At 45.1% G+C, this 26,046-nt stretch overlaps 1 protein-coding gene across 3 annotated transcripts in view; it reads left to right on the top strand.

Annotated features, from left to right (window-relative positions):
• Positions 1–26,046, top strand: part of MACROD2 (mono-ADP ribosylhydrolase 2) — a 1,799,128-nt gene that overhangs the window by 1,755,802 nt on the left and 17,280 nt on the right. For all 3 annotated transcript variants that reach the window (XM_083175826.1, XM_083175824.1, XM_083175825.1), the window contains 3 exons: positions 15,477–15,557; positions 16,333–16,389; positions 19,760–19,816. In XM_083175826.1, coding sequence (XP_083031952.1) covers positions 15,477–15,557; positions 16,333–16,389; positions 19,760–19,816 — 195 coding nt within the window. The remainder of the gene's footprint in view (positions 1–15,476; positions 15,558–16,332; positions 16,390–19,759; positions 19,817–26,046) is intronic.

The raw sequence follows: 26,046 nt of genomic DNA, 5'->3' as shown, positions 1-26,046 counted from the left end.
ATCGGGTCCATCGCGCCTTTTAACATTGATTCCTATGGGAAATCGGGAGCATCGCGTCGCGGGCATCGCGGGTACATTTATGGCCGGCCGCGACGCAACCGACACGATTTCCATGTTTAACATGGGTTTCAATGGGAAATGACGGGCGCCCTTCTAGGTAAAGAGTACCATTCCCCCTTGGCAATGAGCATGTAATCCCACATGGCAACGAGCATGGAACCTCTGGCAATGAGCATGGAACTCTTGGCAATGAGCATGTAGAGAAGCAGCACTTATGTAGCATAATTTTTAATAGGCATTATGGTGTTTGGCATGACACATAATGGACATAATGGCGTGTAACTTAACGTGTAATGGACATTATGGTGTAAATGTTTAAATCGAGCCTTTGGTGGACAATGTCCCTGTTTATGAAGTGTATTGTGAATTTTGGCTTAATCTGTGTGGCATTATGTGAATTCTGGCTCAATCCATGTGGCATTATGTGAATTTTGGCTCAATCCGTGTGGCATTATGTGAATTTTGGCTCAATCCATGTGGCATTATGGGAATTTTGGCTCAATCCGTGTGGCATTATGGGAATTTTTTTCCCAATCCGTGTGGCATTATGTGAATTTTGGCTCAATCTGTGTGGCATTATGTGAATTTTGGCTCAATTCATGTGGCATTATGTGAATTTTGGCTCAATCCGTGTGTGTTATTATGTAAATTTTGGCTCAGTCCATGTGGCATTATTTGAATTTTGGCTCAATACATGTGGCATTATGTCAATTTTGGCTCATTCCATTTAGCATCATGTGTAAGGGGCAAGTATAATGGGGTCTAGTATTTTGTTGCACAATGTGTAGAAGTTGTATATGGTGTTGACATGCCCCCTGTTGAGTGGCCACACACCCTTTTCTGGAGCGCGCCTTTGGCGCGCACACAACTACATCCTTCACTTTTATTGCCATGGTGGGCCTGCGTACTTTAAATGCCAGGGCCTATTTTTAATTCCATTCCCACCCTCTCCTGCCGCTCTCTTAGCATGTACACTGGCACCACTAACACTGCCCCTCCCCAACCCAAACCCTTTTTTATCATGGTGCCCCCCCTGTAATTTTATCCTGGATCTGCCCCTGAACATTGGACCCGCTAATTCCGACCCCCACCCAGTTCAACAGCTGCCAGTTCCCCCTTTGGCATCACTGAAGCTCGAGGTTGATCTCGGTCTAACCCAAATCGCTGGGCCTTCAATCTGATACCAGGCTGGATCTATATGGGTTAATTGGTTCCAGGGACATTGAGGTTAAACCGATTTTTTAATTTCTTAAACGTAATTTCATGACTGTTTATGTTCTTTGAGGGCAGATATCTCTGGAACCAAACAGCCCAGTTTCACGGGACCAAATCATTCGAAGCCAACTCAAAAGTTCTTCAATATGATACTGGTCTCATGTAAATGGGTCAGTTTGTTCCGAAGATATAGCTGGTTGGTTAAAAGGGGGTAGGGAGAGGGGAGTGGTTGTCTCTCCCCCTCACACCAGAAAATGCAGGGACTAGGCTGGTGTATAAGGGGTCAGCCTGGGAATGTCCCTGCATGATCCTGGGACCATATTCCCGGGTAAATCCCTGCATTTTCTGTTATGAAAGGGGTATTATTTCAAACAGCCATGACCTGCAGTGCTCTGAATTCAGCCGCCCTTAATCATGTGGCCCAGCGTGCTCCCCCGACGTCACGCACAACAACAGCGCGCACAATATTTCAAATGTCCACTCCGCTAGAGGGGGCACCAGGAGGGGAGTGGGAGCGTGCTCTGCACTGCGCTCTGCTCCTCTCCCCATAGAAGCAGCTGCACCGCTCTCCATCTCTCCTTGCACCAGCAGCAAAGGCTCATATAAAAATTTACAGTAAGTGGCACTTTTGGGGGCATTGCTTAAGGGACGCTACAAGTGGCGGTATGTGGGGGCATTACGCATAATGTGTGGCTTAATGTGTAAGGGGCATTACGGTGTGCAGCATCATGTGTAAGGGTCATTATGTGTGCAGCATCATGTGTAAGGGTCATTATGTGTGCAGCATCATGTGTAATGGGTACTATGGTGCGCGGCATCATGTGTAATGGGTACTATGGTGTGCGGCATCATGTGTAATGGGTACTATGGTGTGCGGCATCATGTGTAATGGGTACTATGGTGTGCGGCATCATGTGTAATGGGTACTATGGTGCCATCAAGCAAGAACCCCCTAGCAATGAGCAAGAAGGTAAGCAGCACTTATGTGGCAAATATGTAATGGGCATTACGGTTTGTTATATAGTATGTAATGGGCATCATGATGTGTGGCACAATGTGTAATGGGCATTATGGTGTGTGGCCTTATGTGTAATTGGCATTACGGCGTGTGGCTTTATGTCTAATGGGTATTACGGAGTTTGCTAAAATGGGTAATGGGCATTACTGTGTATGGTCTAACGTGTAATACCACACCCCTTTTTGTGATGCCACGCCTCCTTTCCATGAGACCACGCCCCTTTTTGCCGCACGGCTACAACGCGCAAAGGTCCCCCTTCTATTACGTCTAGATCTGGGACCACCCATTACCATAATTCTAGATTCGCCTATGCTCCTAACTGCCAGGTAACACACTGGTTTGAATCAAGAAAGTTAGGAGCTGATTGGCTGGTGCGTTATCACCGTCCACTTTATCACTTCAACAGGCTCAAAATATCTGCCGGGTTATGACATTAGGCTCTGAGTGCTGACTTCAAACAACAAATGACTATCATAGAAGTGCGCACAGGGTGTGTCTCTAGTGCACAAACGAATGTCCGGAACCCCCTTTTACTAGCCACTCAGCCGGGGATGCAGAACAAGCAGGCGCCATTCAGGAGAGACGCTCTCTCTCTCTGCACCCGGCTGCTGTGCTGTTGCTGCCGGCGTTTTGACTGTAACAATGTCCGTCAGGCAGCAGCAGCAGTGCCGGCAGATAGGAGATCCTTGCCCTGTGACAGTGGATTCTGAAAAAGGGTGGAGCTATCAGTGACAGAGAGGGCGGAAGTACCCTGGTCCAGAGCTACTACTGTGGATCTTCCCTTCTTTTTTAATAAAGCTACTGTGCAGTATGTCAGAAGGAGATCTGCAGAAGTGGAGGTGCTGAGTATAACCCAGGGCATTATGTAAATGGCACTATGGGGGGATTTCAGAAAGTGAGAGACTTTGGGAGAGTTTCCCTCTTTTTTGAAAGCAGCAAATCAATTACACTGCAAAACCAGGTTGATTTTGCCATGTAATTGATTGCTGCTTTAAAAAACATGGGAAAACTCTCCCAAAATCTCTCACTTTCTGAAACTCTCACCCTATTACATTTGGCCCCTTATGTCTTTAAAACAAAAGTTCTGTGGGTTAATATTATATTATTTCTCTACATTTTCATAGTAACTTTCGGTACTTATTTCCTAGCATGGTGCCCGCGATTTTGATTGTATTGATCGGGTCGGAAAAATTGCGTTGATCGCATCGCATGCCAACCAAATCACATGCGGTGCGATCGACCTGATCGACATCCCACTATTGACGCCAACCCGAAGCGTGGCGAGCGCAGCGGTACGCGTCCTCCGACCTCTTCATACCCCCACTATACACGTTGGCGTGGGGTTGATTTTATATAGTGTGGCGAGCGCAGCGAGTCACCGAGCCCGAAGCGTGGCGAGCGGACGCGCATACCTTCACAGGTATACGCATCCCCTCGCGGGGCTCCTGGGGCTCGCTGCGCTCGCCACACTATATAAAATCAACTCCACGCCGACGTGGATAGTGGGGGTATGAAAAGGTCGGAGGACGCGTACCGCCGCCCCGCGCGGGCTCGCTGCGCTCGCCGCGCTTCGGGTTGGCGTCAAAAGTGGGGTGGCGTTAACAATGGGGGGCCATTAACCCTACTTTGTGACCATATACAATGAGAAATTGGACATATTGGCCCATTTCCCATTGTTCCCTATGTAAAATCGGGTTGATCAACCCGATTTTAACTTTAAGAATAATTTAACATTATTCTCTATGGGAAAATCGCGATTTTGTCTTTCACCGGCAAATACACTGGTGATTGACATAAAATCGGGTCCATCGCGTCGATCGCATGCCTTAAGTACCTTAAACTTAAGGCATGCGATCAACCCGACGGGCGCAGGTGCTGGGAAATAAGTACCTGACTTTCTGACTTAAACAAATATGTCCTACATAACTGTTATCTGAACTGTAAAGGAATAATGTATGGATGCCTTGGTGGGCGAGTCTTAAATATTTGAGCTCACCTGGAAATCTCACTTTTCTCAGATCTCCTTTCAACTTTAGCTTTGCAGCCACACTTTTAAGAACAGTACCTTTTAGAGATGAAAGGATTGAATTTCTCAATTACTTAACAGTTGGAGCCTAGTCATTAATTCATAATGATTTCCTGCTGCATAAAAATCTTCGTATTAATGCCATTAGAAAATGTATTTTTCTATTCTAATTAAATATATTTTTAATATATTTTATTTAAGTACTTCATATACAAAAATAAATTAAAAGATTAAATTCACAATGCACATTTTTTTTTTATGCCGAACAAGAAAGAAACGTGGTCCGCTTGGTGCAGAGACCTGGCTGATGGGGAGTCAAAGGTTAAAATTGCCATCGTTAAATGAGAGGAGATCAGTGGTGAGATTCTCTCTGATCTTCTTATTTAATAATTGGAGCTGTTAGGAAAGACAAGAAAGTATAGCTGGGATATGGTGTATTGCACCCTGTGGTTTTTTTAATTTAATTAAAAAATATGAAGTTTAAAAAAAAAAATGTTTAGGCTACTTGATGAAAGCCATATTGTATAGTATTATTTGAAGAATGTTATAGTAGGCAAGGAACTACACGTCCCAGCATGCCCTGCTACAATTTTGCTGTTATAGCATGCTGGGTTGTGTAGTTTTACAGTAGTTTTTGCAGTGTTTCGGTTTGTCTTTCTTCTGCAGTAATAATCAAAGCATACCTCCCAACATTTGATTCCTGTGAGGCGGGACAGTGTGCGCCTTGACATTTGGTGGAGTGGCCTAGTGGAATGGGGGCGTGGCTGGTACACGCAATGCTACCACCAGACCACACCCTGTTTTTGTACATTGTGGGGGCATGCTCAGCTGCTGGATATGCCCCCAGCCCATATGGCTGCAGGAATAGATGCAGTGCGCACCCCCCCCCCCACACACACACACACACCGCGGGATACTGCTGCCTTTGGGTGGGACTCGGGAACGTCCTAAAAAAGGGTGTGGTATAGTAGCCCGACAGTCGGGATTCCGACAGTCATTAGTCAGACGTCGGAATCCCGACTGCACAGCGGGGGGAGCGCAATGAAGCCCCTTGCGGGCACGGTGGCGAGCTGTGCTCGCCACCTATTTTATTCTCCCTCTATGGGGGTCGTGGACCCCCACGAGGGAGCAGTCGGGATTCCGACGTCGGAGGAATGACTGTCGGAATCCCGACTGTCGGGGAGCCGTCCGGCACCCCTCAAAAAACGGGACGCTCCCACGAAAAGTCGGAAAGGTGCATTTCAAAAATGCTACTAGGACTGATAGATGTCCGAGTACTGACTTCCAGTCCCAGTGTGTATGCAGGAGCCAGTAATCTCTTAGACAGACAGGGGTGGCTCTAACCGATCCTCGAGATTTACCAACAGTTCATGTTTTCCAGACCACCTAGCTGGTGCACAGCTGTAGTCATTACTAACTGTCACATTTTCAAACCTGCTGCATTCATTCCTAACAGATGCATTGTACAGATCCACATGTGTCCTGGAAAACATGAACTGTTGGTAGATCTTGAGAACCGGTTTGGCCACCCCTGTTCTATGGGTATTCCCTTATTCACAACACAATAAACTAAATATATGTGTAATATTTTGTGTACAAAAAATGTATATAATATGATAATTATCTTGATCCCCTACTTAGTACTCGTTACTCAGTACTGTCTTTGATTTGTGGTTTGAAATATAACTCATAAGCTGGGTACACGCTTAAATGACTGGGATTTGTTTTAGCATTGGAACGAATCCCTGACAGTGGGCACTGCTCGTATATACTGGAACAATGTTAATGAAGGACTGTTCCATCCTTCATCAGGATGCATCAGGACACTAGCGAGCACATTGCCTTCATTTGCCTCTGAAATCCTGCATTTTTCCAGACAGGTGCGTGACTTCCTTGAGGGGATTCCAATTAGATTATTTGCTATGGTTTTTGTTTTGGCCTCAAGCATGCGTGCTATGATCCATATGCATGTGCAGTCATTCAATAATCGGACTGTGAATTCGCAGAACAGCGATGAACTCTGAATATTTCCTCCATAGTACATTGTATAATCTAGAAGATACTAGATATGGTTTAGTCAGTAATTCTGGACATATACTGACAGATAAAAGGCCTGTCACACCGCAGACATTTTACCTGAACTTGTAGATATTGTGGAAGCCCTAGCAAAGTAGTTCCCAAAACATGATCCTGAAGGTAACCGATAAATCAATATTTTAAGCATGTCCATATTTGAGCACAGATAGATTAATCAAAATGAATGCATGAGGCAGTAATCAAGTCACCTGTTCTTAAACATGGACATTCTCAAAACTTGAAATGTTAGGGTGTCAAGAGAAAAGAGTTTGGGACTATTGGCGGTGCCAAAGGTGGGGCTACAGAGCTGTCCACAAGTCAAATAGGGGAGACACACCAACTGCAAGTGGGTCCCACCTGGCCATGTTTGGCAGTTTGGGGTGGCAGTTGGTGTGGTTCCTCTATTTAAATTGTGGACAGTTCTGCTGCCCCTCTTCTGGAGCCCCCAGTTTTGGAGCATTGCTTATAAAATAAACTTTTGCAGGGACCAGGGGAGCTTGAACTCGATGAACTAACGTCTTTTTTCAACCTTAATTATTATGTTACCTCACCATCCTTCTTGGTCACAATGAATGGTTACAAATGCACAGTTAGCAGCAAGCTAGTAAACGCTGTCAAAGTTGGGCAAGTTTTGGTCTCCCCCATGCAGTTGAGGACTAAGTGGAGTCTGTCTATAGCAACCAATCAGATTCTACCTATTATCTGACATAATGTTACCTAGAAGGTGATAAGTTGCTATGGGCTACTACCCCACTTGTCTTCCTCTCCAATCACCAAGTGGAGGTTGCTAAAAGCAACCAATCAGATTCTACCTCTTTCAGAATGTACTTGATGAATGCTAATTAGATGATGATCAGTTGCTGTAGGCAACTTCTCCACTTGTCCCTTCTTGGCTCATAATACATTTACCCCTATGTAGGCTAAATCATAATGAATGTTGGTTAAACCATTTGGCAACAACAGGAAAGAACAGAACACTGTGCTATGATGGAAAAATATGTATTTTATTTATTATATAAAAGAGGGGTATATCTCAATACTCTATGATAAAAAGTTTTTTATTTTATAAAATATTCCATATAAAATTTGGCTCATTAACCAGTTCTAGTTGTACTATAATTTGGTCACGCACAGACCTTTCCACTGAAAGACATAGTATAACATTCACTATATATCATTATAGCATTAAAAATAATAAATATAATTCGAAATAATAACAATGGATGAAGCAACAGTACACCAAATGATAGATAATTGATAAAGTAATAATACCACAACTAATATAAAACGAAGTAAAGGCTCAATTTCAATGGTGGAAAGTGGAATTATCCCTCACGATATTAGTATTTGTTAGATTTGAATGTTAATATTTTGCAAAGCAAAAACAATGTTCCTGTTAGTATTTTTAGCAACAGCACACTGCACATGAAAGCAGGGATATATTTGAGTTAAAGGTTTGTGTGATATAGTTACCACGTCGATTGTCCTTCCATGCATGCACAATTATGAAATAGACAGGTGGCCACCTGGTTAGTTATAGAGATTGTCAGTCCCCGGCTTAATTCAGATTCCAGCCATATCTGGGTCCGCAATCCAGGAAGTCCTTTGTCCAAAGTAAGAACTGGTACCAGAATAATAACAACAAGAACCGTCGCGTTTCTCCGCCTGTAAGACCTCGGCGGCTTCCTCAGAAACATAATTTGGCAACAATTAGCCATATTGAATGAATATACTGCTGAATGCACCAATTACTGTACTCTGCTGAATTTAGTCCAACAGTCCTCTCGGTGCAATGTTGTCAGGGCTGGGAGATTAGGACAATCTCTGAAGTGCATGGTGCATACGGGATACAGTCACTAGATTGACCACTGAAGGTCTACAGGACTTAGGTCAACACCTGAAATAGACCAACGTGGCTAGGGTCGACAGGGTCGGTAGGTCAACAAAAGCATTAGGTGAACAAGGGGAAGGGCACCAGTTAAAAGGTCAACAAGAGTTTTTCAAATTTTTTGAGCCAACTTGTGCCGACAGGTGGTATTTCATACCCTACTAGGGCGTGGTGGGAGAATATAATAATGTGGCGATGTTCGGAACAAAAAAATATGAAAAACCTCATGTTGACCTTTTGACTTTCGGCATTCTGCTTGTTGACCTAATGCTTGTGTCGACCTTAGCCATATCGACCTATTTCAGGTGTCAACCGAAGCCATATCGACCTTCTATGGTTGACCTACAGATGGAGCAGCTCTCATTAGAGCTGCTCCTGGTGATTCTATCGCGAATCGCTGCTGCTCGCCATCCGCCAGAAGGGGGCGTGTGTGCACGAGATGTTTGCGCACCCCATTCTGATGGAGCCCGCCTCCGCCACTGCCCGCACTGCCCCTTAGCCATGCCCGTCTACCTGAAGCGGAGATAGACAGGGATTCCGCCACCCACCGATGTGTGAAGGGGACGCGCATCCCCGTCAGATGTAGCGCCTCTCCGCCAGCGTTCGCCAGCTCAGGGAATCTGGCGATTCCCTGGGCTGGCTGAGAGGCGCTACATCTGTAATGTATGTCGACCTTCATACAGTCCATACTATGACCCATACCCGGTGCATACTATATTGGAGAATGATTGGACTATTACAGAAGACACAGGTCACTCCTGTAGAACACTGGGGACATTGTAGTCTTTATTGGCAGATAATGTACAGATGAAATATAAACAAGGACAGAGTCATTCATGTCCATGCATACATTATGGCAACATGTTCTCCATTTTCCTTTCTTCTTCTTTCACGATGACTGATTTTGTACAGAGATTTGCTGTAAAAGGGTAATTAAGTTATTTGAAAGGAAAATAAATGAGTCCTATATAAATGTACTACGATGCGGGTGCATTAGCTTAGTACTGTCACATGCATTGAAATGGTTTTTTGTTAATTTACAGTAAGCATTATGAAATACGCTGGAATCCATGGAGACCTGAAACAGTGGATGGGGGACGGGGGTGGGTGTATCATGGAAACTAGGTGCCTCATAATATGATTTATGAACTAAACTACTAATATCATTTAACTAAATCGAAAATTCAGTGTGGGCTGTTGAAAAAAAGATGAGAATACTAAATTGTTTGCGACAGAACTACGGGGGGGGGGGGGGTTCTAAAAGGAGTGGTGTCAAGCAGCATGGCAGATCTGTGGTAATATGCTGGGTACTTTATTTCCCCCATGAATGATTGATAGAGGCCCGTGTGACTTAAATCCTTTAATGCATGAGTCTTCAACCTGTGGCCCTCCAGATGTTGTGAAACTACATGTTCCAACATGCATTGCAACATTTTTTTCCTATAAGAGCATGCCAAAAAACCTCAGGGCATGCTGGGACATGTAGTTCCACAACATCTGGAGGGCCACAGGTTGAAGACCTGTGCTTTAATTTGTCCATGAGGGCCGTTGTCCTAGGTAGTGACCTCAGCAATCCAGAAACAATGACTGCTTCTTAACGTTGAAGGTGCAGGGGAGTGGCGGGGAAGCGACGGGAGGTGGCGGTGGGCTCAGACAGAACGGGGCACATTTTTCTATCTGATGGCGGGTCCTGGCAATTGGCGATAGGATCACCAGGAACCACATGAACTAGAGCAGTGGTTTCGAACCCTGGTCCTCAAGTACCCCCAACAGTGCATGTTTTGCAAGTCTCCACACAGAATCACAAGTGCTATAATTAGCTCCACCTGTGGATCTTTTCAATGTGCCTGAATAATAAGTGCACCTGCCGGGTGACCTGGAAAACATGCACTGTTGGGAGTACTTGAGGACCAGGGTTGGGAACCACTGAACTAGAGGCGCTCCATCTGTAGAATGCAATGGCGGCATCTTATACAGGGCATGTGGTATCGGACTGTACCATATAGCAGCCAGCAGCTTTACATGTAAGCTGGTAATGGCTCATTCTTCATGGAAGTGGGGGTGCTGGGGAGCAATTACAATGATTGCATGAGTGGCATTAATGCTCATTTAGTACAAAGGATTCCCCCTAACTGTTGGAACCCTAGACAGCAACCTAGGTTCCTTTTGTAGCACTGACACTGGTGTCCATTCACTAAGATGCCAAGAGCCCATAAGTTTGTCTTAAGGTGCCCATACATCGGGCGCATGCAACTTTTGTTGATTTGTCTGGCAGCTTCGGGGAAGGCAGGACTGCACACAATGTACTGTATGGATTCCCTTTGTATACAAGGGATGCAGTCAATTTACAGACATTCAAAATACTCACAGTCAAAATACAGACAAGAATGCGCCAAAAGTCAAAATACCAAAACATTAAAAATGACAACATTCATTATGACAACATGGTCAAAATGCAGACACGGTTAAAATGCCGAAATGTCATAAAGCAATGTCCTTACTTCGCAATCCAAGTGTGCATAGAGTTAGATTACAATAGTGTGCTGAACACAGCAAGGCACAGTGACACAATACTACATTTTGACACGTGTCTGCATTTTGGCCATGTTGGCATATACAATTGTCGGCATTTTGACTGGTGAGAAGGACATGTGGTCACACAGGGGGTGTAGTCACAACCGCTTGTGAAAAAATCTACTTTCAATTTTAGGCAGAAGAGTACGGATCTGGGGATTCATAGCACAAGATTCGAGAACTAGTTTTTGCCCTTAGTTACTTTAAAGCCAATCCAGATAAATCATGACAATACCATTGTTTTACCCTCATAATTTGAGCGTCTGAAGATAGCACAATGGGCAATAAGCAGAAATAGAAAATAGTGATCAAAGCCATTATATACAACAAGTAATCTATAATATGCTCTTACTCCAGGCTTGCCTACCCTCCCCTGGAATTGCCGAGAGGCTCCCGAAAATCAGATCCCCCTTCCGCCCCCCCCCCCCGGGAAGGTGGGCAATCCTCCCGCATTGGTCATACAGCTACCGCAACCCCCCCCCCCTCCATACTGACCTAAATACCGGTTTCCGCGGCGAGGGGCGGGGCTAAAGTTATGCGAATCTTGTCCTTTTGCATCATTTTAGCCCCTCCCCCAATCCCGCGGACCCGGTGTTTGCCTGCCATGGGGGCGGGGCTTGATGACGTCCGCCTCGCCATGCCCCCTTACATACTACTATCGGGTCTCCTCTCCAGGCTTCTCCCGGAGAGGAGAAAACAAATGTCGGCAACTACTGTATGTCTTACGCCGCACTAACAATTGAAAAGAAAATAAATCATCATAAAATAACTAACACAATACATTTCTAGCATCAGTTGTAATTCATACATACACAATATGTTAAAAACATAATTTACCTACCATTTAAATAAATGAATCTAAGTGCTAGCCGTGTACATTGATTTTGCATTACCATTGTAAAAGCCGATGGGACTATTTAATTATTTATTTCGAAAACTCAGTCAGTGGCCAGAAGTTGCATCGTTAATTAAAATTGAAAAGCAAATGCACTTTGCGCTGAAAGTTTAGCTATGTTCATATAAAACATCCCTGTTCCCATCTTCAAGTTTATTGTTAATTAATCTTGTCTCTTTCACATCTTTTATATTACTAGTACATTATTGGAGAGCACTAAAAGTAACATGTGCACCGATAATTAGTATACTCTGCCTAACTCAAACTGAACTTGTGTCACATATAGACTGGAGACGGACATTTTGACAACACTGAGGCACATTCATTTTACATTCAGGTCTTTGTACAATGAATTTCCTCTAAAAAACAGGAAACAATAAATAATGGGTCAGATGTATTAAGCCTTAACAAGAGATAAATGCAAGGGTGATAAAGAGAGATAAACGTCCAGCCAATCAGCTCCTTACTGACTTTTTTCAAGCACAGCCTGTAACATGGCAGTTAGCAGGTGATTGGCTGGAAATGTATCACTCTTTATCACCCTTGCATTTATCTCTTGTTAAGGCTTAATACACCTGCCCCATTGTGTGTTATCTAGTATTGAATTGCTTTATTTGGTGCCATCTAGTGCCTACCGGCGTGCAAAAAAATTGAATTTACCTCATAGAGATGATGAGCATTTTATTATATAATGCCAGAATTATTGTATGTAAACATGTTCAGAAAATAGTGGTGTAGAAAAACAGATACATGGCTGAGATGTGCAGGTAAATTATGTTTTCCTGTCGGCAGATTATTATCATCTCAGGAGGTATAAAAAACCATAGGGAGCAGAATACTTGGAATTTTAGGTCTTTTTTTTTTTTACAATAGTTCTATCAGGTGTTTGTAAGTTATTGAAGATCAAGTGTACACATTACTTATGCTGGTTATATACGCTACGATTATTTCACCGATCCACCCGATATAGGCCGACCGCCCAGATAATTCTGGCATACATGCAGACAATATCAATCAGGCATTCCAGATTGTCCAGTATGTCTGTCCGACACAATATTTTCTAAGCTGAAATTCGGACACATCGGGCAGTGAAACATGGTCGGCTGACAGACATTACCAAGTTCCGATATCTCGGCCAATATACCATAAGAGATCTAACAGTATATGGTCACTGCAATGCCCGAGGCTGCCAGATAAAATGCCTGTCGGTCTGACTGGCATTTTATGGCACATGTATGCCCAGCATCAGTCCGGCCATACACTTTAAGCTTATCTGTCCAAGCAACTGATTCATTTGCTGGTCGGAAAAACCATTTGCTCCCAAACACTGGAAATTGAGGAAAAAAAGATTGTTCAGACACATTGGTTGAATCAATTTGATTTATGGAATTTGTCTGAATGACCATTTTTGTATGTTTTATGCCAATATATTACCAGATTTTCATTCACTAAGCTTCTACTTTATGGAGATTAATACTGTATTAATAAGCATATTTTTTATAGGTTAATGCATGATATGCCATTCAGAGATGGAATACGGACATCTCTCTCTCTCTCTCTCTCTCTCTCTCTCTGTGCTTCTGGGTATTATTGCACAGCAGGATAGAGGGGCTACTTAGCACAGTAATAGGTCTCTGTACCGGCTAATTTCATTACAATAGCGTATTTTGCACTTCAAGCAAATTGAAACTTTGAAGATTTAAGATAAAATTATGTAAATGCAGTCAGAGGTATTTCTTGAAGTGTTGAAGCAGAGATACTGTATGTACTGTTTTCTGTAGTGAACGCAGCTTTTCCAGTATTTTCTCATTTCTGAAGAGTGGCTAAAACTTTTCTTACACCAACTTACTTTATAGTTATTAAAAGTTTGTTAATAACAAAGAACATTAAACAATAGACAGTACATTGAATAGAAGTGATTCTGTCATGTTTCCATAAAGCCAAATAGTAATGAAACTTGTGGAAGGTGAGCTCAGGTGCAAAAATATAATGTGGGCCCCCTTCCTCCACCACAGCCCAAGGTCACAATATGCAACCTGGCAGTGGGTGACAGGGAGAGGCAGTGGGTGACAGTGAGAGGCAGGAGGAGGCAGAGTGTGACAGGGAAAAACAGTGGGTAACAGGAAGTGGAAGTGGGCCCCTTATTTCACTGCACCAATGGTAGTTCTGCCTCTGAAGCCAGATAAACATCTACTTCTAAAAGTGTTACGTAAAGCATTAAATAATCTGTATTCAGTTTTTTGCATCACATGTGCAAAACATGTCAGTCACATGCCTCAAAAACATTATACAGGACATATGAAGCCTTGACGGAGACGTCTAGAGAATTTACCAGCAGTGACCTTGCAATCAGCTCTCCTACATCTACCTGTGTTCTCACCTAACTACGCTTAGTAGTATCCTTTCTGGTCTCTGAACTCTGAAACAGCCAATAAGATTTCAGTTCAATTTTAGAAAAGTTTACATTTTTGAAAACCAGTTAGGAGGAAAAGTCAGTTACTGCTGATGTTTACAGGATTAGAATATGCCACTTTGGTGCCCTAGATGGTGGCTCCCTTTCTTGTTGGGTGATGTCTGCCATCATAGGCACTGTTCATACCCCACCTATCACCTAGGAGTTTATTTATTATCACTAATGAGCCAGTTACAGACATGGAAAAATATTTTAAGTAAAAGCCATAGTCAGTATTAGGGGCCCAATGGAACCATTATTAGCCCTTTGAGTGCCAACATCTCTGTGAGAGATATGCAAAATATTGGCTAAAAATGCCGGCGTCGCTCACATTTGTTAAATAAATTCAAATAAAAAATGTTGTGTATAAAAAGATTATATTTCCTATGTAAAGTAAACATTACAGGTCATGATGTTGAGCAAAAAGGTTCACTTGCCAATTTTCACACCTACAAATTCACTTGGCACTCAAAGGGTTAAGGGTCAGATGGAACAATTTCATATTCAGCAAACAACATAAAGTGAACGTTTTAAGAGTTTGCCTGCAGGAACCAATGTCCTCTTTTGGTGCCATTTTTCCTGGCTGCCCTGACCCTTCCTATGAAAAGAAGGACCTTTGGGTGCCAACGTTGCTTTGAAAGATGTGCAAAATATCAGATAAAAATGCCGGCGTCTCTCACAGCGACTTTTTTGGTGCAATATTTAACTAAACATCAATTAATTGTCTTCAGATCATTTGCCGGCAATAACTTTAGTGATTCCTATTCCTCGACTATGATCCTGGCATCTTTAGCAGATCTTTTGCACATTTCCCACAGCAACATTGGCACTCAAAGGGTTAATATCTCATGTGCAAATATTTGGTTGTTTTTGGCACATTTGTTCCAACACCAGAGCAATAATTACTTGCTTCAGGTATTAAGTATCCATCATTGCAGGAAATTGGATACTTAATCGCCAGAGGCCATCCAGCCACCAGTGGTGAATAGGCCCCCTAGTGTGAAATGGCAGTGAGTGGGACAGCATCTTTTGAGTTTGCTATCAGGCTGTGACATTGTAATTTGATGCACCGCTTCCAGCCCTTTATCAGCTGCAGGTGGATTCACAGGTCAGGAGCTTCCAGCCCCTCCATGTGGAAGCTGGTGCACAGTGCATAATTGGTGCATGGTTGTGTTGTACTATGCAGAAAACTATTATATGTTCAGTGAAAACCATAAATGTCTGCTAATTATTTATTCAATTACATTTTCCCTTTTTTTTTTTTTTTTTTAGAACCAAAACATGAAATCAAAGACACCAAGGAAATCAATGATACATCTAAACAACTAGAGTCTGAACAAGTCACCGATGATGGTACGGCAAATCTTATGTATGTTTTATATATATGTGATTAATATTGCTTGAAAGCAAAGCCTTCCTTCAGAAAAGTGTACCTACTTTATGTGGGAGGTTCCCACTGGCATGCAAACGTTCACATGCAAACGTTCGTACACGCCATGCGATTGGTGGGCCTGTGTACCACCATTCGTAGGGCGGTTTCTGGTTGACTCACAGGGATGCGATTTTGCATCCGAATAAATCAACCAGAATAATCCCCTTGGTCTAATAGTCACCTTGACTACTAATCCTTGGAGTGTGATAAATTGCCAACCAATCAGCACCTAACTGCCATTCTAGAGGCCATATTTGAAAAATTATCTTATCTCTCTTTGCTTTATCAATCTCTAAGGCTAAGTACATCTGTCCCTGAATGTGATGCTGGATCGTCTTGGTAATGGAATTCAGTTAGAAAATATAATTTTTTTTTCTCTTTAAACCCATCACTTAAGTTTTTGCCCCTCCCAGAAAAATTGTAATGTCAGTTCCTGGGCTCTTAAACTTGTGGCCCTGGGTAATTGCCTTGTTTGCCCCTTTTAGGCAACTGTTACAGTATAACCAACATATTGAACAGTACAGTATGTTCGCTTATTTCCTTGTACAAACATAACTTCTAATTCCATGTTGTCTTTTGGAAATATTCAAAAATATTTTCAACACTGAAGAGAATTTTTTTTTTAACATTGTTTGTAATTATGTTCATGCAATAGCTGTACTGTTTATTGTAATATCATTTTTATTTGATTTACAGTTCACATGTGTAGTCAGAACATAGACAGTCCAAATGATGATGATGGAGAAAATAATGGTAAGTTTAGACTCCACAGGTTATATTTACTAAAGTGTGGGTTTTTAGAAGTGGAGATGTTTCCCAACCACTAAATTCTAGCTATACATAAGGTCACTGAGGTCATGGGTTCCATGGCCCACCATGGCCCTAACTGTATGAAGTTTGTATATTCTCCCATACTTGTGCGGGGTTCCTCCAGATACTCTGGTTTCCACCCTACAGTATACTTAATATAGGTTAATTGGCTCCAAACAACAATTAGCCCTAGCATGAATGTGTGTGGTGCCGCGAAATACAGTAGGTGTGCGCTATATAAAAATAACTAGTAACAAACAATGGCCCTGATTCTGGTTCACTCGCAAAAGCAAATTCTCTCTCTAATGGCCAAAACCGTGCTGTACTGCAGGTGGGGCTGATTAGATTAGAGAGAATTAGATTTGGGTGGGGTTTGTACTACAAACTGATATCTATATTGTAGTGTAAAAATAAAGCAGTCAGTATTTACCCTGCACAGAAACAAAATAACACCCAAATCTAACTCTCTCTGCACATGTTACATCAGCCCCACCTGCAGTGCATATGGTTTTGTCCATTAGAGAGAGACTTTGCTTTTGCGATTGAACTAGAATCAGGGCCAATAAGTTGATTGGTTGATATGGACAACATCTCCACTTCTAAAAACCAGCACAGATAATGCCAAGAGAAGAATACTGCTCATCCACACCTACTAACGTATCCATACATTTAAATGCTTCGTAATGTAAAATTCAAAGGGAAATGTTCATAATGTTGACCCCAGACTGTAAACATGGTCTAAAAGTCAACATTGTGAATGTTTATGTCTGATTGTGTAACGATTTGGGGTTTAGTAGTGGTTAGGGTTAGGAATGCTCACCTTGGCAAAATTCTGCATAGTCAACATGCCGACTGGTAATATTCACAATGTTGACCGCTTGTCTATGGGCAGTATTCAATGTGGTTTATCGGCATGTGCAGCGAATCCTGTTTAGGATTCGCTGCACATTCGCCACATTCGGGAGGGCTGGAACATTCGCTGCCAGCCCTCCCTCTCACCCTATTCAATGCCGCAGGGGCTCGCTGTCCCTGACGGTGATTTTTATTTGCCGCAGGGAGCCGGGGGACAGCAGCAGACAGGGAGATGGAAGCCTCCCTGCTTGCGCCAGAATGTGTGTGTGTGTGTGTGGGGGGGGGGGCTCCCAGGGACACAGGCAGCAGAATCTGCCCCCGCCAAAGAGCTGGCAGGGGACACGGGTAGGGAGCCACTGCACTGTTCCCCCTCATGCATATGTAATGAGTGGGACCAGTGTGAAGTGAATATTTAATGAGCGGCTCCCCGCCCCCTGCTGGCAAATAGCATGCCCCTTCACAGAATAAAATTACTGATTTTTTTGACACCAACAAAAAACCTTTATTTTAAAAGAACACTTTCCAGTTCACCTTAAAAAGATGTTGAATGCAAAACGGTGAATCATGGCGAAAATCAGGGAGAAAGCAGTTCCCCATCCTAGCATTGAATACACTCTCTGCAAATTCCAGTGAAAACCCCATTGAAATACACCAGGGAATTGCAGCGAGCATGAAACGGAGAACTGGCCGGCATTCACTGTTCGATTTCGGCGAACAGTGAATAGGGTGAATTACATTTTCAGTGAAAAAGATTCACCATAGATAGTGAAAACAGCCCGATTCGCTGAAAAAAAACGGTGAATCGGGAGCATTGAATACTGGCTGATGTCTGAATGGTGAATTTTGACATTCCGAACACTGCAACTCATTCCCAGATTAATGGATGCCAACCGAGTCATACCTCCCAACATTGTGTGCTGGAAAAGGGGTGCGGCTTCACTGGAATGCTGCAATCTCAAAACATGCCTCCGGGTTTCATCATTGTTCGGGCATGCCCTGCACTGGCCCTCTGTCTCGGGCATGCTAAACACAGCCCCTCTGTCTCCAGTGAATTGATGCTCTGCACATGCAGAGCGCATCTATTCACCTATGTCCTGCTAAGCAGAGCTGCGAGTGACAGGGAGTCTCGCGACCAATCTCCCACCAGGGAATACTGTGGCCTGCGTATGGGACAGTCCCAACTGTACTGTCCTACAGAAATCGGGACAGTTGGGACTGGGAGCTCATGTGCAGCTGAGAATTTTGAAAGTGAGTAGTTGCTCTATAAACTGAAATGAGCTGTCTAAGATGATATGTGCAACACTTTTGTTGGTAAGCTGCTCAATCAGAGGTGTGTCACTCAGGTGACAAAAGGGAGGGGTGATTCTGTCTAGGAAAAAAAAAAAAGATAAAAAAAATAAGATATGTGTCAAGCATTGGATAAAGATAGCCCAAAGCAACAGATCAGCTCCTAAGTGTCATTTCATAGACTATGCTGTATAAATGACAATTACAAGCTGATTGGTTGCTTTTTGTGACTTCTCTACTTCTTCTCTCTCCAAGGCTTCAGACAGTACATCTCCCCCGCAGTCAATTACAGTAGATTGTAGTGACAGCTAAAGCTCATTGATGGACCAAAATAGGTGCTGATGATAGAAATCATGTATGGTCAAAAAATCTTTGCTCTCATGATCGCCCTCTTCGTAGTACTGTATCTTGAATATGTTGGTCATGATGGGACTGTAATTGTCATATGATGATGTATGCAATCATTATACACCCTCATTAGCAGTGTTGTGTCATCTCTTGGTCCATATATTTCCTAAAGCCCATTTGACTCTTTACACAGTGGTGTTTCTGATCTACCACCAGTCTCCATATTCTTGTGGTCTGAGTTGTATTTTGGAGGCTTCTAGAGGTCCTCGTGGCATGAAAGGGAATAAGGTTCAAGAATTATTTTTTTTTACCCAGGACCAGATTACGGCCTGAAGGGGCCGGACGGAGGCAGGTCTCTCCCCCCCCACCCCATCCCTGACGGAGGCAGGTTCCCCCTGGTACCGGGGCAGCGCGGGATCCGGGCAGTGCGGGGATCAGGGCAGGAGGTATCGGCGGCGGATGTGAAGTCAGCGGCGGGGTCTCTGCGGCACATGGGAACTAGTAGCGCTACTAGTTCCCATCCGCCACAGGGACCCCGCCACTGACTTCCCATCTGCCGCAGGGACCCCGCCACTGACGGTCTTCACATCCGCCGCAGGGACCCGCCCCGCGCTGCCTGGATCACATCTGCCTGCCACCCACCCACCACCGCCGCATTAGTGAGCATGGGGGCCCCAGGGCGACCACCCCATGAGTAATCCGCCACTGTTTGTACTTATGCAGACAACCATGGGAATCATATATATTTTGTATTAATGTTCAGGCAATGACATTCTACTGTTTATTGTACAGAAATATAAGTGACTCGGTTTGGTTTTTGTTTCAGTTCACATGCTTAGTCAGAATGTAGACAATCCAAATGATGATAATGGAGAAAATATTGGTAAGTGTAAACTTCAAAAATGCCTGTCATCATCATCAACCTGTAACCAGTAGTATTAAATGTTATTTGGGATGGGACAGTTATATGGTCATGTATCCGGCATTGTATAATCTCATTCATTGCACAGTGTTCAAGAGTCGATGTCTTTCAGATTTACGGTAGCTAGATTCTTATTCACGCCAATAAATTACCGTTGACTACTCTTGCCCTAATTCAGTTGCTCTTAGCTGCCCCAATTTTAGGGGTAATTCAGAACCAATTGCACAGCTGCAAATTTGCACAGCGGATGATTATCGATAGACTGCCTACGGCCCGTTTAGTGGGAGTGCTAAGAAAAAATGCAGGCGTGCCTATGAAAATGCTGTGAGTGTCCTGGAAACCACTGGCGTGCCTGATCCGTTTAGGGGAGGGTGCGTGATGTCAGCTCCAGGCCGGATAGGCCTTTATCCATCACACCGCTGAGTAAGTCTCTGGCTGCTCTGAGCCCACGATGACTTGTGCCCAGCGTAAAAATCATTACGGTAGGCTTTGGACATATTCACTTGGCTGGGATGTGTAGCTGTATACATCTGTGGCACCCTGCAGCGGGTGCCACTAAGGAAACCCGCGAGGGTTAACCCGCCAGTAGGAAAGGGGTTAATTCCCCTCACGGCGCCGACGCTGAGGGACGGGAGCTGGACTTACCCAGCAGGCTAAGGGAGAGGAAGCCGGTCGGGGATTGGCCAGGGAGATCTGGCGCCAAGATGGAGGAAGAAGGAAGGAGGGGGAGCTGAAGGAAGGAAGCGGAGACGGACTGAGACCAGAGCGGAGGCGTGTGAAGCCCCGCGGTCTAGCCCAGCAGCAGCGGGAGGCAGAGCTGCGCACAATAACCAGCGGGCGGGGGTGACGTCAGCGGCAGCCCGGAGGTGCGGGAGCCAAGTACCTGTCGCTCCGCACACAGCCAAGGGGGCGCTGATTGATAGGCCAGAAACGCCGCAGAGATCCACTACAGGGAGCGGCAGAGAGAGAGGAAGGAGGCACTCGGATGCCATCTCCCTGGGGAGCAGCACCAGAGCAGGGCACACCAAAGGAACAGGCGTCCAGCATCTGCCTGCAGGAATGAGAGGAGGGAGACAACCAGGGGAATCGCCCCACAGGTAGTGCACTCCCATATTGACCTCTGTGACCCTAGAAGGGTGTCACCACAGCTATTCCCCGCAGAACTGTTGTACCTGGAACTCAATTCCCTGCCAGAGGGACAGACCCTTGTTGCTGGTTGCCCCTTCCATGTAGCCCCTATGGCAGAGAGGGATGGAGATTCAACCAGGACCGTTGACCCCTGCGGGCACCCATGTGAGGCTTGCTAACTTCAAAAAGTCCCATACATCAGAACACCCAGCCTAATCGACCCATTGATTTGTGAGGGAACAGTGCCACCTTGTGGCCAGATTAAATAATAATCTGCATTTTACAGATTTTCCCAGGGCCGGTGCAAGCCCTGTCAGCACCCCAGGCGAGCAGCCCGCCGCCCGCCCCGCCTAACCCGCTCCGACCCCCGCCTCACCCGCTCCGACACCCCCCCTCCTCACCCTTGCCGACGGATTGGATTGCTGCTGTTCAGCACGGGGGGAGGGCAGTGGGCGCCGGGAGCTAACTACCGCGCACCAGGGGGGGAAGCAGCAGGTTGCTGCTGTTCAGCATGGGGGGAGGGCAGCGCCGGGCACTGACTGCGGGTAGGCTCCAGTCAGGGGTGGGGACGGGGGTTGTTGTACTCACCTGCTCCTTGCTTCATTGAGTTGGCTGGGTGTCCCGTACTGCTGCAGCTTGCCAGCTTTCTTCCGACTTCCTGGTCTCCTCGGCGGCTCACTACCGCCCTCCAGTGGCCGGCGCCCTAGGCAAATGCCTAAAGCTGCCCTGGATTTACCCCATATGCGGGCCTACAGTAGGTACTCCCTAGGCTATTTATCCGTAGGAAGGCCTACAGCAAGTGAGACCCAGGCTATTGATCCATAGGAAGGCCGGGCCAAGTACCCCCCAGGCTACTGATCCGTAGGAATGCCGGGGTCCTCCTTTAGGAACCACTTCCCCGGAAAGTTGTACTTTAATCCCTGTGAACAGGCTGAGTCAAAGATTTGGGTCCAGGACAGTAATTAGATACTAGTACTAGTCCTTACATGGTGTAGTAGAGTAAGTTGGTATTTACCTGGAGACGTCCAGAGTACCCTGATTTAATTTACCTGCGTAAGCTTTATCTATTGTATTCCAATATATGTTTAAATGCTGATTCACGCCAAAGTGTGCTAGGTAGGGTATAGTTGCTATGTAAATGCTAGTAAGTGTTACTATTGATTCTCGTGAATTACACCACTGGCCCCGTGGGAGCAGCATATCCTAGACCAAGCGTGTTATATTTACGTTTTTCATGATTAGAAGTAATAAAATACACTTGTTATTTAAATCTCAACCCGACTGTTGCCTCTTCAATACCCCGGATAAAGATCAGAACCTGACCGTGTATTCCACACATCCATTTGTGCAGAAAGCATATTCATTTCCAAGGCAGGATTTCACTGTAGCGGGGCAGTGGTTTAACTAAACGCAGGCCATGCGAATTCGGGGCCGTGCAATCAGGTCTGAATTACCCCTATCGGCAGCATTAGGCAGGATCATAGAATGTATAGCTCACTGTATACATAACTGCTCATACTGTATTTGAGCCTCCAGGCTGTAAGCTCTCGTGAGCAAGGCCCGCTTAACTCTTTGCTCTTCTTTCCCTCACTTATACCATCATCTCCTTCCCACTGCATACAATAGCACCTCACGTTTGGGTTCTGCCACCCTGCCGCTTATTTGGATATTATATCTCCTGATGCAGCAATGTTTGCCCATGCCATTCAATGTAATGTACAATATACTGGGACAAGGAATCACATACACTGGATATAGATATAAGTCTGGGTCTTTATTTTGTAGCAGGTAAACAGCGTACCAGATTGACAGCTCAGCAAACAATGTTACAGCATCGCAGGGTTTACCACCGATTTCACAGTCAGGGTACACTCTAAAGCACCTAATGTAATAATACATTGCTGGTCTATCACACAGCTGCTTTTCAGTGTTGGAAGCACCTCCTGCCCTGGACACACATATAACAAGAAGCCACAGGTGCTGCTAATCATTGAAACCTTGATCACATCAGTTTAGGAAACCTGGACTGGATCTATTTTTCCTGCTACTGCTTTAAAACCTGGACTGGATCTTCCACATTACCCTCATGTGGAAATATGCTGTCCCTGCCAGACTCATCACCCCCTGGTGAAGCTAAGAAATTTTCAGCTTTGGGACAGAACACTGAAAATACAGTGAGTTACCCTGTGGCAACTGGGGAACTTCCTGGGATGGGGTGCATACCCTGCAGCTCCTCGGCACTACAGTAATTGGGGGTCCATGTTGACAGGTGTCAACATTGACACAAAAAAACGTCAAAAACTTCTTTCAAGCTTTTTACTTATTTACCTTTTTCCTGTCGAACTTTTGCCAAAATCGACCTATCGACACTGTCTACGCTTTGATCCATGCCCCTGGTCAGGATACCATGATTTCCTGTGAGACCTGGTCAAAAATGTTACAGTCAGTGGCGTAGCTTGGTTTGGGGCGCCCCCCCCCCCCGCCGTTAATGGGGGGGCGCCTCCCCCCCCTCCTCCTCCCCATCGCCGCAGGCTTACCTGTCTGCGTGTCACGGCTCCCCTCCTGGCTTCAATTAATAAATCTATGCAGACGGACCACGATAAAATGGCCGCCCCCATACCGCAGACAGTTTCAGATAACTGTCTGCTTTATGGGGCGGCTATTTTATCGTGGTCCGTCTCTATAGAATTGATTGAAGCCAGGAGGGGAGCCGGGACGCACATTTTGGGGGGGCGGGGACATTACTATAGCACCGCAGCCCCCCGGCGCCCCCACATGCACAGCGCCCCCCCCCGCGGTGCTATAGTTATGCCCCTGGTTACAGTAGAGCTACTGTAACAGGATCATTTTATTGCTACAAGCAAATTCTCATCATTACATTGCAGATGACATGGGGTGTCAGTAGCTGTAATTTCCCACAATGTAGGACACAAATATAAGCTGTGGGAAGCAGATAAAATATAATAAAACCACAGCTCTTATGCACAATACACAAAGGAAAGTGACAGCATGAAACACAGAGCAGAATATGCATTATAAAGATGAAGCATTGGACTGGACATAATTATGCCTGTAGCAGGATCCATCCACGATTGTATTTGTACACATACTGTAGATAGAGATAGCAGCAGGCAGTAAGCAGATAAGATAACATAGAATAACGCAGTAGAAATAGACAATGTTACAGGTGTGATGGAAGGAACCGAAAGTTCCAGCTCAGCCTATTACACAATATTGGGACCAAATTAACCCGCCAAAGTGCCTCCCTCCACGCACACCACAGTGCCACCCCCCCACACCCGCCACAGTGCCTTCCAGCACACCTGCCACAGTGCCTCCCCTCACACCTGACCCAGTGCCTCCCAGCACACCCGCCAAAGTGCCCCCCCCCCTACTGCCACAGTGCCTTCCAGCACACCTGCCACAGTGCCTCTCCCCACAAAAGCCACAGTGTCCCCCCACCCTCACACCCACTACAGTGCCTCACCCCCATCAGCCACAGTGCCTCCCCCACACCAGCCATAGTACCTCCCCCACAGGTTGCTGCGGCCTCTCTAACTACCAGGTGCTCTCCTCCACACAAGGTAACATCCTATATAATAAAAGACTAATGCTACTCCTCTACTCTATGGTGGAAATTCAAGTGTTGTGTGAGCCGGCAGGCCTCTAGATGTCACCAGATGGAGCAATTCAAATGTCTCTCTATTCAGGTGCACACTGGTACTGGCGTACCAGGTGTAAGAGGACGACATCCTCCCAGCTAATGTTTGAGTTGTGACATATCCTAAAAACAAATATAAAAATTATAGTACTTGTGTATTATCACGGCGCCCACTAAGCAATTTGCTTAGTGGGCTATTCTGCGTAGGAAAATCGCATGGGCCATTTTAGTGCCATGCAATGTGCGATGCGATTTTCCTATGAAATTTATTCACTGTTCTCTCAGCTCCAGGGGATTGCATCGCGTGGCATCGCACCTGCCGCAAAATCGCATGCAATCGCATGGGATTCTATAGGGTGTGCGATGCCATGACATTACCTATACCATAAAATGATTGTATGACATACAATGTTGTTTTAGGTAGAGATGTGCGGGCTCGGATTTCAGAGATCCGAGCCCCCACGGACGTCATCATTCCGAGCCCGATTCCGAGCAGCGCTCGGAGATTCCCGCCTGACTCGGTCCGTCCGCGTGATTAGAACGTCATCTCCCGGCGTCGGATTTCGCGAGGCTTTATAAGCAGCTGCCGCGCGCCCGCCATCTTCACTCCAGTCAAGTAGTGGGTTGGGAGAGGGTGTGTTGGTGCTGCTGCTGGGGCTTAAACTTGAGCTTGACCTTGAGCTTTTGCAATCGCTGGCGCTGTCTCTTAGTGCTGCTGTGTAGTAGTCTAACTGTGTACTTGTAGTACTACTGTCTCCTCTGTGCGGTCTACCTCTGGTGAGCTGTCCTGTAATTAATTATTTTATTTGCTAGGGCTGTCTCCCTCAGTGCTGCTGTGTACTATGTTCTCCTCTGCTTAGGAGAACAGTCTAACTGTGTACCTGCCTGTAGTACTACAGTCTCCTCTGTGCTGGGGCATACCTCTGGTGCTGTGCTGTGCCATTTATTATATATATAATTATTAATTAATTATATTAAATATAAATATATATAGTCCACTGGTGCTGCACTGCTGCCTGCACTGAATCTGCCAGTCTGGCGGTCTGTGGTCTGGGGCTCACTGGCTAATAAATAATTAAATACTGCCTGCCTAATAAATAATTAAATACTGCCGTATATCTCTACCTTTGTGGTCTGGGGCTCACTGGCTATACTGCCGTATGTACCGTCTGGTCTGGGGCTCACTGGCTAATAAATAATTAAATACTGCCGTATATCTCTACCTTTGTGGTCTGGGGCTCACTGGCTATACTGCCGTATGTACCGTCTGGTCTGGGGCTCACTGGCTAATAAATAATTAAATACTGCCTGCCTTATAAATAATTAAATACTGGGTACTTATGTAGTATCTGGGCTGCCGATTTCTAAATCGGGTACATCGCATCGCATCGCATGCGACCAT

Source organism: Crinia signifera, chromosome 3 (assembly GCF_055691185.1).
Source record: "Crinia signifera chromosome 3, ASM5569118v1, whole genome shotgun sequence".
In the NCBI taxonomy this organism is placed as follows: Eukaryota; Metazoa; Chordata; class Amphibia; order Anura; family Myobatrachidae; genus Crinia; species Crinia signifera.
This window is presented reverse-complemented; position numbering and strand designations above follow the sequence as displayed.